General features: G+C 54.8%; 1 protein-coding gene across 2 annotated transcripts; it reads right to left on the bottom strand.

The window, feature by feature from the left end:
* Nucleotides 1-2,112: 2,112 nt before the first annotated feature.
* Nucleotides 2,113-13,474, bottom strand: LOC125449998 (SLA class II histocompatibility antigen, DQ haplotype C beta chain-like). Of its 2 annotated transcripts, XM_059643891.1 has the most exons (7): nt 13,349-13,474; nt 6,705-6,974; nt 5,869-6,141; nt 5,125-5,241; nt 4,617-4,646; nt 4,393-4,494; nt 2,113-2,352 (listed from the first exon to the last, which is right to left on the bottom strand). In XM_059643891.1, the coding sequence occupies exons 1-7, from the start codon at nt 13,419-13,421 to the stop codon at nt 2,324-2,326; spliced, it is 894 nt and encodes a 297-aa protein (XP_059499874.1). In that variant the 5' UTR covers nt 13,422-13,474; the 3' UTR covers nt 2,113-2,323. The 2 variants fall into 2 exon arrangements, with proteins under 2 accessions (XP_059499874.1, XP_059499875.1); XM_059643892.1 differs by lacking the exon at nt 5,125-5,241.
* Between the last annotated feature and the right edge of the window lie 244 nt (nt 13,475-13,718).

Below are 13,718 nucleotides of genomic sequence, written 5' to 3'. Positions count from 1 at the left end.
ATGGCAGTTTCCTTCTCGAAAGGACATTAGTGAACCAAGTGGGATTTTCCTAACAATTGACAATGGATTCACGGTCATTGTTAGTTTCTTAATTCCAGATATTTATTGAATTCAAATTCCACCACCTGCGCAGGCGAAATTCGAAACTGGGACCCCAGAACACTATCTGGGTCTCTGGGTTAAGGGTGCGGTCACAATATCACAAAGCCTTCGACTAGCTCTGAAGAGAGAGACCTCGGGGGGAGCAGGTACATAGTTCCTTGGAAGAGGAGTGGCAGGTAGACAGGGTGGTGAGGGAGAGGTTTGGGACGCTCGCCTTTTCTGGTCGGTGCGTTGAGTGTAGGAGTTGGGACGCTCGTGTTGCGACCGTATGGGTGAGGCCGCTTTTGAAAAACAGCGTTCAATCCTGGTCTCCCAGCGATAGGAAGGATGTTGTGAAACTAGAAAGGGCTCAGAAAAGATTGTCAAAATGTTGCCAGGGTTGGAGGGTTTCAGCAAAAGGGAGAGGCCAAACAGGCCGGGGCTATTTTCCCTGGAACATCAGAGACTGAGGCATGGCCTTACAGAGGTTTATAAAATCCTGAGGGACATAGATAGCGTCAATAGGCAAGATCTTAACAAACGGAGACGGTGTCGGTAACACACAGAGACAGTGTCGGTAACACACGGAGACGGGGTCTGTAACACACGGAGACGGTGTCTGTAACACACAGAGACGGGGTCTGTAACACACAGAGACACTGTCTATAACACACAGAGACGGGGTCTGTAACACACAGAGACAGTGTCTATAACACACAGAGACGGGGTCTGTAACACACAGAGACAGTGTCTGTAACACACAGAGACGGGGTCTGTAACACACAGAGACAGTGTCTGTAACACACAGAGACGGGGTCTGTAACACACAGAGACGGGGTCTGTAACACACAGAGACGGTGTCTGTAACACACAGAGACGGGGTCTGTAACACACAGAGACGGTGTCTGTAACACACAGAGACGGGGTCTGTAACACACAGAGACAGTGTCTGTAACACACAGAGACGGGGTCTGTAACACACAGAGACAGTGTCTGTAACACACAGAGACGGGGTCTGTAACACACAGAGACAGTGTCTGTAACACACAGAGACGGGGTCTGTAACACACAGAGACAGTGTCTGTAACACACAGAGACGGGGTCTGTAACACACAGAGACGGGGTCTGTAACACACAGAGACAGTGTCTGTAACACACAGAGACAGTGTAACACACAGAGACGGGGTCTGTAACAAATGGAGACGGGGTCTGTAACACACAGAGACGGGGTCTGTAACACACAGAGACAGTGTCTGTAACACACAGAGACGGGGTCTATAACACACAGAGATGGGGTCTGTAACACACAGAGACAGTGTCTGTAACACACGGAGACGGGGTCTGTAACACACGGAGACAGTGTCTGTAACACACAGAGACGGGGTCTGTAACACACAGAGACAGTGTCTGTAACACACAGAGACGGGGTCTATAACACACAGAGACGGGGTCTGTAACACACAGAGACAGTGTCTGTAACACACGGAGACGGGGTCTGTAGCACACGGAGACAGTGTCTGTAACACACGGAGACAGTGTCTGTAACACACAGAGACGGGGTCTGTAACACACAGAGACAGTGTCTGTAACACACGGAGACATTGTCTGTAACACACAGAGACGGGGTCTGTAACACTCAGAGATAGTGTCTGTAACACACAGAGACAGTGTCTGTAACACACGGAGACAGTGTCTGTAACACACGGAGACGGTGTCTGTAACACACGGAGACAGTGTCTGTAACACATGGAGACGGTGTCGGTAACACACGGAGACGGGGTCTGTAACACACGGAGACAGTGTCTGTAACACACAGAGACAGTGTCTGTAACACACGGAGACAGGGTCTGTAACACATGGAGACAGTGTCTGTAACACACGGAGACGGGGTCTGTAACACACGGAGACAGTGTCTGTAACACACAGAGACAGTGTCTGTAACACACGGAGACGGGGTCTGTAACACACAGAGACAGTGTCTGTAACACACGGAGACGGTGTCGGTAACACATGGAGACAGGGTCTGTAACACACGGTTATTCGGAGGTTTTATTTGAGGCCGGTAGTCCTGCTGGTGAAACCGTCCATCCTCTGTCTCCGCTTCTTGCTCTCTGCTGGTGGTTTGGGGAGATCCTGACGGATGATGTGTGTACACAGGGCCACCCCGAGTCCCAACCCCAGGTTACTGCCATCACTGCCCACTCCCCCACCCGCACCCAATCCGTTTGTGAGAACCGGAAGGTCAGGCGTGGGTTTTGGTCAGATTGTCAGCTGTAAAGGGGAAAGAGGCAAGAGGTCAGCTTCACTCATTGGGAAAATCCCGCTTTCCTGCCTATCTCCCTTCTCTTCCTTCTCCTCCCCTAAACCTGCATTCCGCCCTCTGCCCATCCTCTCCTTTGCCGTCCTGCCCCTCCCCATCTCCTCCTCTCTCCTTCCCTCCCCTGCCCTGCTCCACTGTCCTCTCCCCTCTCCATCCCAGGTTCAGAGCTGCTCCCAGATTCCCCGAGGGACGCATTCCCAGTTTTCCGAGGATCCCGCTCCCAAATTCTCAAGGGTCGCTTGCCCTGATTCCCGAGAATGCCATTCCCAGATTTCTGAGGGTTCTGTTCCCAGGTTCCCGAGCGTACCAGTCCCACATTCCCGAAATCCCGTTCCCAGATTCCAGAAGGTTCCATTCCCAGATTCCCAAAGGTACCGTTCCCAGATTCCTGAGGGTACCGTTCCCAGACTCCTGAGGGTGCCGTTCCCAGACTCCCGAGGGTGCCGTTCCCAGTCTCCCGAGGGTGCCATTCCCAGATTCCCGAGGGTACCGTTCCCAGACTCCCGAGGGTACCGTTCCCAGACTCCCAAGGGTGCCGTTCCCAGTCTCCCGAGGGTGCCACTCCCAGATTCCCGAGGGTACCGTTCCCAGACTCCCGAGGGTGCTGTTCCCAGTCCCCCGAGGGTGCTATTCCCAGATTCCCGAGGGTACCATTCCCAGATTCCTGAGGGTACCGTTCCCAGACTCCTGAGGGTACCGTTCCCAGATTCCTGAGGGTACCGTTCCCAGACTCTCGAGGGTGCTGTTCCCAGACTCCCGAGGGTGCCGTTCCCAGTCTCCCGAGGGTGCCATTCCCAGATTCCCGAGGGTACCGTTCCCAGACTCCCGAGGGTGCCGTTCCCAGTCTCCCGAGGGTGCCATTCCCAGATTCCCGAGGATACCGTTCCCAGTCTCCCGAGGGTGCCGTTCCCAGACTCCCGAGGGTGCCATTCCCAGATTCCCGAGGGTACCGTTCCCAGACTCCCGAGGGTGCCGTTCCCAGTCTCCCGAGGGTGCCATTCCCAGATTCCCGAGGGTACCGTTCCCAGACTCCCGAGGGTGCCGTTCCCAGACTCCCGAGGGTGCCACTCCCAGATTCCCGAGGGTACCGTTCCCAGACTCCCGAGGGTGCCGTTCCCAGTCTCCCGAGGGTGCCACTCCCAGATTCCCGAGGGTACCGTTCCCAGACTCCCGAGGGTGCTGTTCCCAGTCCCCCGAGGGTGCCGTTCCCAGATTCCCGAGGGTGCCGTTCCCAGTCTCCCGAGGGTGCCATTCCCAGATTCCCGAGGGTACCGTTCCCAGACTCCCGAGGGTGCCATTCCCAGACTCCCGAGGGTGCCACTCCCAGATTCCCGAGGGTACCGTTCCCAGACTCCCGAGGGTGCCGTTCCCAGTCTCCCGAGGGTGCCACTCCCAGATTCCCGAGGGTACCGTTCCCAGACTCCCGAGGGTGCTGTTCCCAGTCCCCCGAGGGTGCCATTCCCAGATTCCCGAGGGTACCGTTCCCAGACTCCCGAGGGTGCCGTTCCCAGTCTCCCGAGGGTGCCACCCCCAGATTCCCGAGGGTACCGTTCCCAGACTCCCGAGGGTGCTGTTCCCAGTCCCCCGAGGGTGCCATTCCCAGACTCCCGAGGGTGCTGTTCCCAGTCCCCCGAGGGTGCCACTCCCAGATTCCCGAGGGTACCGTTCCCAGACTCCCGAGGGTGCCGTTCCCAGTCTCCCGAGGGTGCCACTCCCAGATTCCCGAGGGTACCGTTCCCAGACTCCCGAGGGTGCCGTTCCCAGTCTCCCGAGGGTGCCACTCCCAGATTCCCGAGGGTACCGTTCCCAGACTCCCGAGGGTGCTGTTCCCAGTCCCCCGAGGGTGCCATTCCCAGATTCCCGAGGGTACCGTTCCCAGACTCCCGAGGGTGCCGTTCCCAGTCCCCCGAGGGTGCCACTCCCAGATTCCCGAGGGTGCCGTTCCCAGACTCCCGAGGGTGCCATTCCCAGATTCCCAGCCTCGCTGTTACCTGACGTGGTGCTGGTGTTGGAAGTGTCGGAGCTGCTGGATCGGACACTGCTGTTGCACAGATTGGAGCGACATGGAACTCCTCCACGGCTGGTGAACTTTGCTGGAAGAGGGACGGAGACCACGGTGTTGGAATTATTGCCGCGCTGCCTCCAGCATATTTCCCACCACCCTCCCCCCCCCCCCTCGGAATGAAGACCGCGGTGAAGGGACAGTCTCTCTCACCTGTCGGGTTGACACACACTCGGGAACAACCTGCCGGACAAACAGACAAAGGGACAGGTTCAGTCCAGGCTCAGGCCCTCACTGATCTCCCCACCCCCCGCAGACAAGGCCTCCCATTTTCCACTCGATTCCATCAGGGATCGCTCTCCCTCTCTCACACTCCTACTACTTCTCCCAGTGCCTTGCTCACTCCCTCTCCCCGTCTCCCTCACTCCCTCACTCCATCTCTCTTCCTCCCTCTCCCCATCTCTCTCTCTCTCTCCCCCGTCTCTCTCTCTCTCTCTCTCCCTCCCTCTCTCTGTCTCTCTCTTTCCCATTCTCTCTCCCTATCCCATTCTCTCTCTCTCCCTCCCATTCTCTCTGTCTCTCCCATTCTGTCCCATTTTCTCTCTCTCCCTCTCCCATTCTCTCCCTCTCTCCCACGCTCTCTCGCTCCCATTTTGTCCTCTCTCCTTCTCTCCACTCCCGTCTGTGGGCTCCTGTATCCCAAGGGAACATCGTTGCTTACGGTTGAAGAAGCGGCAGTAGAGAATGGCAGCGACCAGTGCGAAGCTCAATCCCAGGAGGCCCAGGACTGCCCCAATGATGGTCAATGCTGTTTCACTAGTGATGGTCGCGTCACTTTCTGAGGAAAGGGGGCAGTCAGAGAGTTGGGTGGGTGGGGGGAGAGGGGTTAGAATTTACTTTTTGTTTGTGACACCCGCACAGGAACCCCCCCCACCCCAGCACATTTTCCCCTCGTTACTTCCCACAATACCCCTTGTGGGAATATCCCTGGGACACAGATCCCCTGCCCACACCAACCCACCCACCCCACCCCTCTATAGGCGGGCATCACAGGTTCAAGTCCTAACCCTGGCAGGTGGATGGGAGGGAGTTTTAACACAATGAATTAACAAGAAGAAAGCACCACCCCTCCCCTCACCACCCCCCACCCCCCCCGACTTTGAGACCCCAGATTGTGGTTAAAATTCCGCCTGGATCTGTAGCGAAGGAGGTGCCAACCGCTGCTACATGTGACTCCAGGCCAGCAGTGAGGTGCTTGCCTGTTAACTGCCCCTCTGAGACACTGAGAAGGGGCAATCGGAGGGGTGGGAGAGGGGAAGGGATGGGCAGCAAATGCCTTCCCAGTGATGCCCGCGTGCCCCACGATGGCCTGTTTGTTGAACGTGTAAATATTTGGGTTTAGTGTGGAGATTTGGCACAGTGTGGGTGAAAGGGGGACAGGGACTGCCATTCCTTGGGATCTTACCAAGCGGGATGAGGACTTTCCCGGTGATGGCCTGATGCTCCACCTGGCAGAAATACGAACCGCCCATGTCACCCCTCAGCGTGAGACGGGTCCAGGCCTGGTACGTCCGATCCCTCTGAGGCACGACCGTCACCGTCTCTGAACTGTCGGCGACGACCGCACCGTCTCTCAGCCAGCTCACAGTAATATCCGCTGGGAAAAAATTCCTCACCTCACACAGCAGCGACCTCTGCCCGGCCCGCTCCTCCATAAACGCTCTGACGGACGTGGGGGCTGTGGACCCAGACGTGGCACGGGGTTAGAGTTTACAGTTGTCAGAAACTACAGCTCTTCGTAAAGTGACGCCCAAACAGCTGATGAGCCACCCTTCCCCCACTTTCACAGGCCTCAGGACCCTGCTCTATCTCCTAACCCTCCCCAGTACAGACAGTCTAGGGATTGATATTATTTATGGGATTGGGTCAGTTTAGAGGTTAATTGTCATTAGTCACAGGGTTAGGGTCAGGGAATTTGACCCAGTACAGTGTTGGAGCTCAGCCGAGCATTCCTAATGAGTCCAGCTTGTGCTGTGCCTCGGTCGTGGAAGGAGGGAGTGTTGGACCTTAGCTGATCATTCCTAAAAAGGCCCAGCTGCTTCTGTGCATCGATGATGGAGGGAGAGAGAGATGTGGAGCTTAGCCGAGCATTCCTAATAACCTCAGCCCCCACTGTGCATCAGTGGTGGAGAGAGGGAGTGTTGGAGCTCAGCCCCCACTGTGCATCGGTGATGGAGAGAGGGAGTGTCACTGCTCTGATCTTGATATTGTAAATAAAGAAAGAAAAAAGAGAAGCCCTACCTATTTGCCGCTGGCTGACGTGTGTTAAGATCGCTGTTTGCTTAATTTTCTCACACAGGCTGCCAATCTGCTGAGGGACGGACTGAACAAAGTCTCCGTTTGAATTGCGTCTGTCTGCCTGTCCCTGCGCGAAAGGCTGTGTTGCTACGAAGCTCTTGTTTGCCAGGTCGTAGTACATTATGGTGGCACCATCGTAAGCATCCTCCCACGATACAATGGTCCGCTGCTCCCTGTAGACGCAGTCGCACAGCACGTGCAGAATGTGGAGGCCTGGCAAAGGAAAGCAACGACAGGTGGTCACCCGAATGAAGGTGGGCCGAGTCGGTCAGAGGGGAGCCTGGGGCTCGTTCAGAAGCTGGATGCCTGGTCGTGCAACCCACTGCCTGTCAGGGGTTAACTGCATTTGTCTTAGCAGAAGGTCAGCTTCAGGCTAATTGCTTCAGGTAGAGCTCAGGAGCTGTTAGTCGCCACTTCAGGGAGGTTTAAAGGAAATTGCCTTTAATGGGGTCACTTAGATCCTGACGGGCATCAGTTTCACAGCTTGGGGTCACTCATAGTCTGATGCAAATGTTGTCAGCCATTTCAGGATGATTCACAATTACTCAGAGCACAGGGCCAGTTAGTGCCGAAGTGCAAACAGTCAGAATTGACGAGCTGTTAGAGGTTCATTGTCATAAGCTCAGGGAAGGGTCACTTACACTTGTCATGGCTTCAGGTCTGTTTGGGAATAATTGCTCTCAGTCAGAACCGACGTAAAGGGTGTAGGGGGCTGGAGGGGGTGACAGAGATAGGGAGGGGGTGTAGGGGGCTGGAGGGGGTGACAGAGATAGGGAGGGGGGTGTAGGGGGCTGGAGGGGGTGACAGAGATAGGGAGGGGGTGTAGGGGGCTGGAGGGGGTGACAGAGATAGGGAGGGGGTGTAGGGGGCTGGAGGGGGTGACAGAGATAGGGAGGGGGTGTAGGGGGATGGAGGGGGTGACAGAGATAGGGAGGGGGTGTAGGGAGCTGGAGGGGGTGACAGAGATAGGGAGGGGGTGTAGGGGGATGGAGGGGGTGACAGAGATAGGGACGGGGTGTAGGGGGATGGAGGGGGTGACAGAGATAGGGAGGGGGTGTAGGGGGCTGGAGGGGGTGACAGAGATAGGGAGGGGGTGTAGGGGGATGGAGGGGGTGACAGAGATAGGGAGGGGGTGTAGGGGGATGGAGGGGGTGACAGAGATAGGGAGGGGGTGTAGGGGGCTGGAGGGGGTGACAGAGATAGGGAGGGGGTGTAGGGGACTGGAGGGGGTGACAGAGATGGGGAGGGGGTGTAGGGGGCTGGAGGAGGTGTAGGGGGCTGCAGGAGGCGACAGGGATAGGGAGGGGGTATAGGGGGCTGCAGGAGGTGACAGGGATAGGGAGGGGGTTTACAGGGCTGGGGGAGGTGACAGAGATAGGGAGGGGGTGTAGGGAGCTGGACGAGGTGACAGAGATAGGGGGGGTGTAGGGGGCTGGAGGGGGTGACGGAGATAGGCAGAGGGTGGCGGGGGCTGGAGGGGGAGACGGAGATAGGGAGGGGGGTGTAGGGGGATGGAGGGGGTGACAGAGATGGGGAGGGGGTGTAGGGGGCTGGAGGGCGTGACAGAGATAGGGAGGGGGTGTAGGGGGCTGGAGGGGGTGACAGAGATAGGGAGGGGGTGTAGGGGGCTGGAGGGGGTGACAGAGATAGGGAGGGGGTGTAGGGGGCTGGAGGGGGTGACAGAGATAGGGAGGGGGTGTAGGGGGCTGGAGGGGGTGACAGAGATAGGGAGGGGGTGTAGGGGGATGGAGGGGGTGACAGAGATAGGGAGGGGGTGTAGGGGGCTGGAGGGGGTGACAGAGATGGGGAGGGGGTGTAGGGGGCTGGAGGAGGTGTAGGGGGCTGCAGGAGGCGACAGGGATAGGGAGGGGGTGTAGGGAGCTGGAGGGGGTGACAGAGATAGGGGGGGTGTAGGGGGCTGGAGGGGGTGACGGAGATAGGCAGAGGGTGGAGGGGGCTGGAGGGGGAGACAGAGATAGGGAGGGGGTGTAGGGGGTGACAGAGATAGGAAGGGGGTGTCAGGGGATGGAGGGGGTGACGGAGATAGGGAGGGGGGTGTAGGGGGATGGAGGGGGTGACAGAGATAGGGAGGGGGTGTAGGGGGCTGGAGGGGGTGACGGAGATAGGGAGGGGGTGTAGGGGGCTGGAGGGCGTGACAGAGATAGGGAGGGGGTGTAGGGGGTGACAGAGATAGGGAGGGGGTGTAGGGAGCTGGAGGGGGTGACAGAGATGGGGAAGGGGTGTAGGGGGCTGGAGGGGGTAATGGAGATCGGGAGGGGGTGTAGGAGGATGGAAGGGGTGATGGAGATAGAGAGGGGGTGTAGGGGGCTGGAGGGGGTGACAGGGATGGGGAGGGGGTGTAGAGGGTTGGAGGAGGTGATGGAGACAGGGAGGGGGTGTAGGGGGATGGAGGGTGTTACAGAGATAGGGAGGGGCTGTAGGGGGCTGGAGGAGGTGACAGGGACAGGAAGGGGGTGTAGGGGGCGGGAGGAGGTGACAGAGATAGGGAGTGGGTATAGGGGCTGGATTTGCGGAGGATGTGTTCTCCCTGGCTGTAAAATGTCTGCGATGTTGGCATCTCTTGGCTGCTGTGACACCAATTGATGTGTCAACATTCTCCAGAGCCACAGCTTGACTTCGTGAAGCTGAGTCACCAATTGTTGCCCTTGGGGGTTAACTCATGTGGTGGGCTAGGTTGGGGGGGGGGGGGTGGTGGGGGTGTGTTTTGCCTGTCATCCTGACTCGCAAATTAGACCATAAGATATCGGAGCAGGGGTCAGCCACCTGTCCCTTCACATCTGCTCTGGCAGTTCACGGGACCTGGTGGACATTTCAATTCCAGGCTGAAATGTGGCTGGATAGATCCTTTTCAACGTTTATAATGAACTGGTCTTCCACTGAAATATAAATTGTAGATTTGGTTTGCGCAATAGAGCAGAAGGTTGTCACGTAACAGATATGAAATTAACCGAGGAAGTCCAAACCATTTGTCTGTATACACGTTTCACAATTTTGCAACGCCTGGTAAAATATGATTCCAATTATGACACTCAAATCCCTGACAGAATTTGCATCTCACAAAGGTTTTGACTTGGCTCTTGTTTCAAACACTGGTTACAGGAACCCGATAGTCCCTTCCTTTAGCCATCATACAACTGAGCTTAGACTTTCTGAGCTTCAAAGAGCCCCTTCAAGGCTTTAACCAAACACTTTGGGCCTGGAGCTCTCAAAATAACCTCCTTTCATGGAGGTAACTAATTTCTAAAAGGTTGGGAACCCCCTTTCTCAGGAGAGATTGTTTTACCCTAGCCCAAGCTTCACCATACAAAACTACCTGAACTGAAACCCTATCGCTCACTTCGCGCTTTTAGCCTTTAAAAATAAACACGGTTTCCAGAATTTTCTAAACCGTGAGCTACACAGTTTATGTTGCTCACTCACCAACTCTCCTAGAGAAAACCCAACCCCATGACACACCAGGAACTCTGTCTTTCTCGTGTTGTTTTTTCCTAAATCACCATGGCTACAGATATTCAAGTCGACCATTCAGTCTATTCAGGCCCACAATAAACAGATGTGCCACACGTTCAACCTCAAACTCTGAAAGAAACCATGTTAAATCACGCATCTTACATCACTTTTAAACTCAACTCCACTTTCCTGCCTTTATCCCCATAACCATTGATTTGCCCTTCCTGATTAAAAATCCCTCGGTCTCAAATATTAGGGCGGCACGGTGGCTCCGTGGTCAGCACTGCTGCCTCACAGCGCCAGGGACCCGGGTTCGATTCCATCCTCAGGTGACTGTCTGTGTGCAGTTTGCACATTCTCCCCATGTCTGCGTGCGCTTCCTCTGGGTTCCTCCCAAAGATGTGCGGGCTGCGTAGATTGGTCATGCTAAATTGCCCGTAGTGTTCGGTGGTGTGTATATTATGTGGGTTATAGGGGCATGGGTCTGGGTGGGATGCTCTGAGGATTGGTGTGGCCTTGTTGGGCCCATAGGCCTGTTTCTACACTGTAGAGATTCTATGATTATACATAACCCCTCGATTCCCCTGTCCTAATTAAACTTGTGTCTATCTCAGCCTCAAATATAACTCTTCGATTCCACTTGCTGGTTAAAAATATCAGCCTTGAATATAACCACTTGATTCCCCTTCTTGATTAAAAAGATCAGCTCTGAACAACATAGCCCCGACAGCCCACTGCGGTGATGAACTCCACAGTCTCACTCCCCTCAGAGGGAAGAAATTGCTCCCCATCTCTGTCTTCAATGGGCAACCCCCTTACTCTGAGATGATGCCCCGTGTGGTCCTAGACTCTCCCACACAAGGGGGGAAATGATCTCTCCACATCTCCCGTCAGGTCCCCCCTTTTCTGTTTCAATATGGTCACCTCTCGTTCTCCTAAACTCCAGGAGGTACGGGCCCAGGATGGGTTAGTAAATTTGCAGATGATGCTAAAGTCGGGCGTTGTGGATAGTGACAAAGGATGTTGTAGGTTACAGAGGGACATAGATAAACTGCAGGGCTGGGCTGAGAGGTGGCAAATGGAATTTAATGTGGAAAAGCGTGAGGTGATTCACTTTGGAAGGAGTAACAGGAATACTGGGCTAATGGTAAGATTCTTGGCAGTGTGAATGAGCAGAGAGATCTCGGTGTCCACATGTATAGATCCCTGAAAGTTGCCACCCAGGTTGATAGGGTTAAGGCGGTGTATGGTATGTTAGGTTTTATTGGTAGAGGGATTGAGTTTTGGAGCCATGAGGTCATGTTGCAGCTGTACAAAACTCTAGTGTGTCCGCACTTGGAGAACTGTGTACAGTTCTGGTCGCCGCATTACAGGAAGGATGTGGCAGCATTGGAAAGGGTGCAGAGGAGATTTACCAGGATGTTGCCTGGTATGGAAGGAAGATCTAATGGGGAAAGGCTGAGGGACTTGAGGCTGTTTTCGTTAGAGAGAAGAAGGTTAACAGGTGACTTAAGAGAGACAGACAAGATGGTCAGAGAATTAGATAGGGTGGACAGTGAGAGCCTTTTTCCTCGGATGGTGATGGCTAGCACGAGGGGACGTGGCTTTAAATTGAGGAGTGATAGATATAGGACAGAAGTCAGAGGTAGGTTCTTTACTCAGAGTACTAAGGGAATGGAATGCCCTGCCTACAATAGTAGACTCGCCAACTTTAAGGGCATTTAAATGGTCATTGGATAAACATATGGAGGAGAATGGAATAGTGTAGGTTAGATGGAATTCAGTTTGGTTTCACAGGTCGGCACAACATCGAGGGCCAAAGGGCCTGTACTACGCTGTAGTGTTCTATGTTCTCCTTGTAGGGCAGTCCCTCCATCCCTGGGATCAGTTGAGTGAAGTTTCTCTAGACTGCCTCCAATGTAGGTCTATCTTTCCCCTGATATGGGGCCCCAAACCTCAGTCTCTGAGATCAAGAGAGATATTGAAGAGAGGAGGAGGGCATGTCCTCCTGGGGGAACGGAATGGCTGGGAGAGCTAGAGTGGTCTCACAAACCACTCCTCTTCTCCCCCATTCCTGTATCCTCGATCCCTCTGCAATGTCCGCTGGCTACAGTACCAACCCTATTGGATGAGGGCGAGATACCTGGGAATGAAAGTTGGGGGGGGTGGGGCTGAACCGGGGACAATCGCTTGCCAATGTCACATTGACAAACAAGAGAGAGTTCAGAAGAAGTTTGCCGGGATGAGAGGGTGTGAGCTTTACAGAGGCTCTAGAAAAACTCAGGTTGTTTTCTCTGGAGAAGTGGAGGCTGAGGCGAGACTTGATAGAAGTCTATAAAATTATGACATACACAGATCGGTTTGACAGCCAGAATCCTTTCCCCAGATTTGAAATGTCTAATACTGGGTGCGGTGGGAGGAGGGACGCATTTAAGGTGAGAGGGGGAAGTTGAATGGCGAGGTGAGGGGGTAGTAATTTTTGTACACAAGAGTGGTAGGTGTCTGGAATGCACTGCCAGGAGGGGTGGTGGAGGCAGATATGATAGGGACGCTTAAGAGACTTTTAGATAAACACATGAATATGCAAGGAATGAAGGGATATGGACACAGGACAGTTAGAAAGGATTAGTTTAATTCAGAGAGTTGTAGCATTGTACAGCGTAGAGACAGATCTTTCCGTACAACTCGTCCGTGCCGAACCAGATATTGTAAACTAACCCAGGCCCATTTGCCAGTACTTGGCCCCTATCCCTCTAAACCCTTCCCATCGAGGTACCCATCCAGACATGTTGTAAATGCTGTAATTGTACCAGCCCCCACCACTTCCTCTGGCAGCTCGTTCTGTACACGCACCACCCTCTGTGTGAAAAGGTTACCCCTCAGGTCCCTTTCCCCTTCTCACCTTAAACCTATGCCCCTCTAGCTTTGGACTCCCCCCACCCCTGAGCTTCGCCATTTAGCTCATGACACCATATTTGGCACAACATTGCTGGCTGAAGGGCCCATTTCTGAGCTGTTCCACATTCTAAATCCACCCTCCCTGTCTCTTGGTTCAGATAAGGGAGAGTTCTCCACCCATCACCCCCACTCCCCTGCGCCCTCCCGACACCACTTACCCCCCGAGCTGCCTGTCACTTCCAGGACAGAAGCCACAGCGGTGAGCAGTGCCCACTGGTAGAGAGCTGGCATCTCAAACGCGTTCTCTGAGTGAGACTGCCTGGAGTGAGCAGTGCTCGGTCCACATTCCTGAGATACAGGCACATCGATCACAATCCCCACCCACCGCTCCTCCTCAGGCATGCTGATGCTCTCTCTTCAACAGCTCCTGACAGGTCTCTCCTTCCACCTCGTTGTGAACAATCAGCCCATTTTCAGGGCAGGAGAATGACTCCTGGATACATTTTGCACACACACACCCCACTCTCCTGCTTGACCAACGAACCTGCACCTGCCCCTTCCTCGGTCTGAATGTCCCCGACCTTCCAT

This window comes from Stegostoma tigrinum, unplaced genomic scaffold (genome assembly GCF_030684315.1).
Source record: "Stegostoma tigrinum isolate sSteTig4 unplaced genomic scaffold, sSteTig4.hap1 scaffold_316, whole genome shotgun sequence".
NCBI classification, from domain to species: domain Eukaryota; kingdom Metazoa; phylum Chordata; class Chondrichthyes; order Orectolobiformes; family Stegostomatidae; genus Stegostoma; species Stegostoma tigrinum.
Note: the sequence above shows the minus strand (reverse complement) of the source record. Positions and strands in the feature narration are given on the sequence as shown.

What these genes read in the sequence shown, in the direction of transcription:
- LOC125449998 (XM_059643891.1), bottom strand. Translation starts at nt 13,421, where the DNA reads ATGCCAGCTCTCTACCAGTGGGCACTGCTCACCGCTGTGGCTTCTGTC. An exon ending in CTACTGCCGCTTCTTCAACC is followed by an intron (nt 4,647 to 5,124) that starts GTAAGCAACGAT and finishes TTTGTCCGGCAG; the next exon opens with GTTGTTCCCGAGTGTGTGTC. An exon ending in AGTGTGTGTCAACCCGACAG is followed by an intron (nt 4,495 to 4,616) that starts GTGAGAGAGACT and finishes TCCCTCTTCCAG; the next exon opens with CAAAGTTCACCAGCCGTGGA.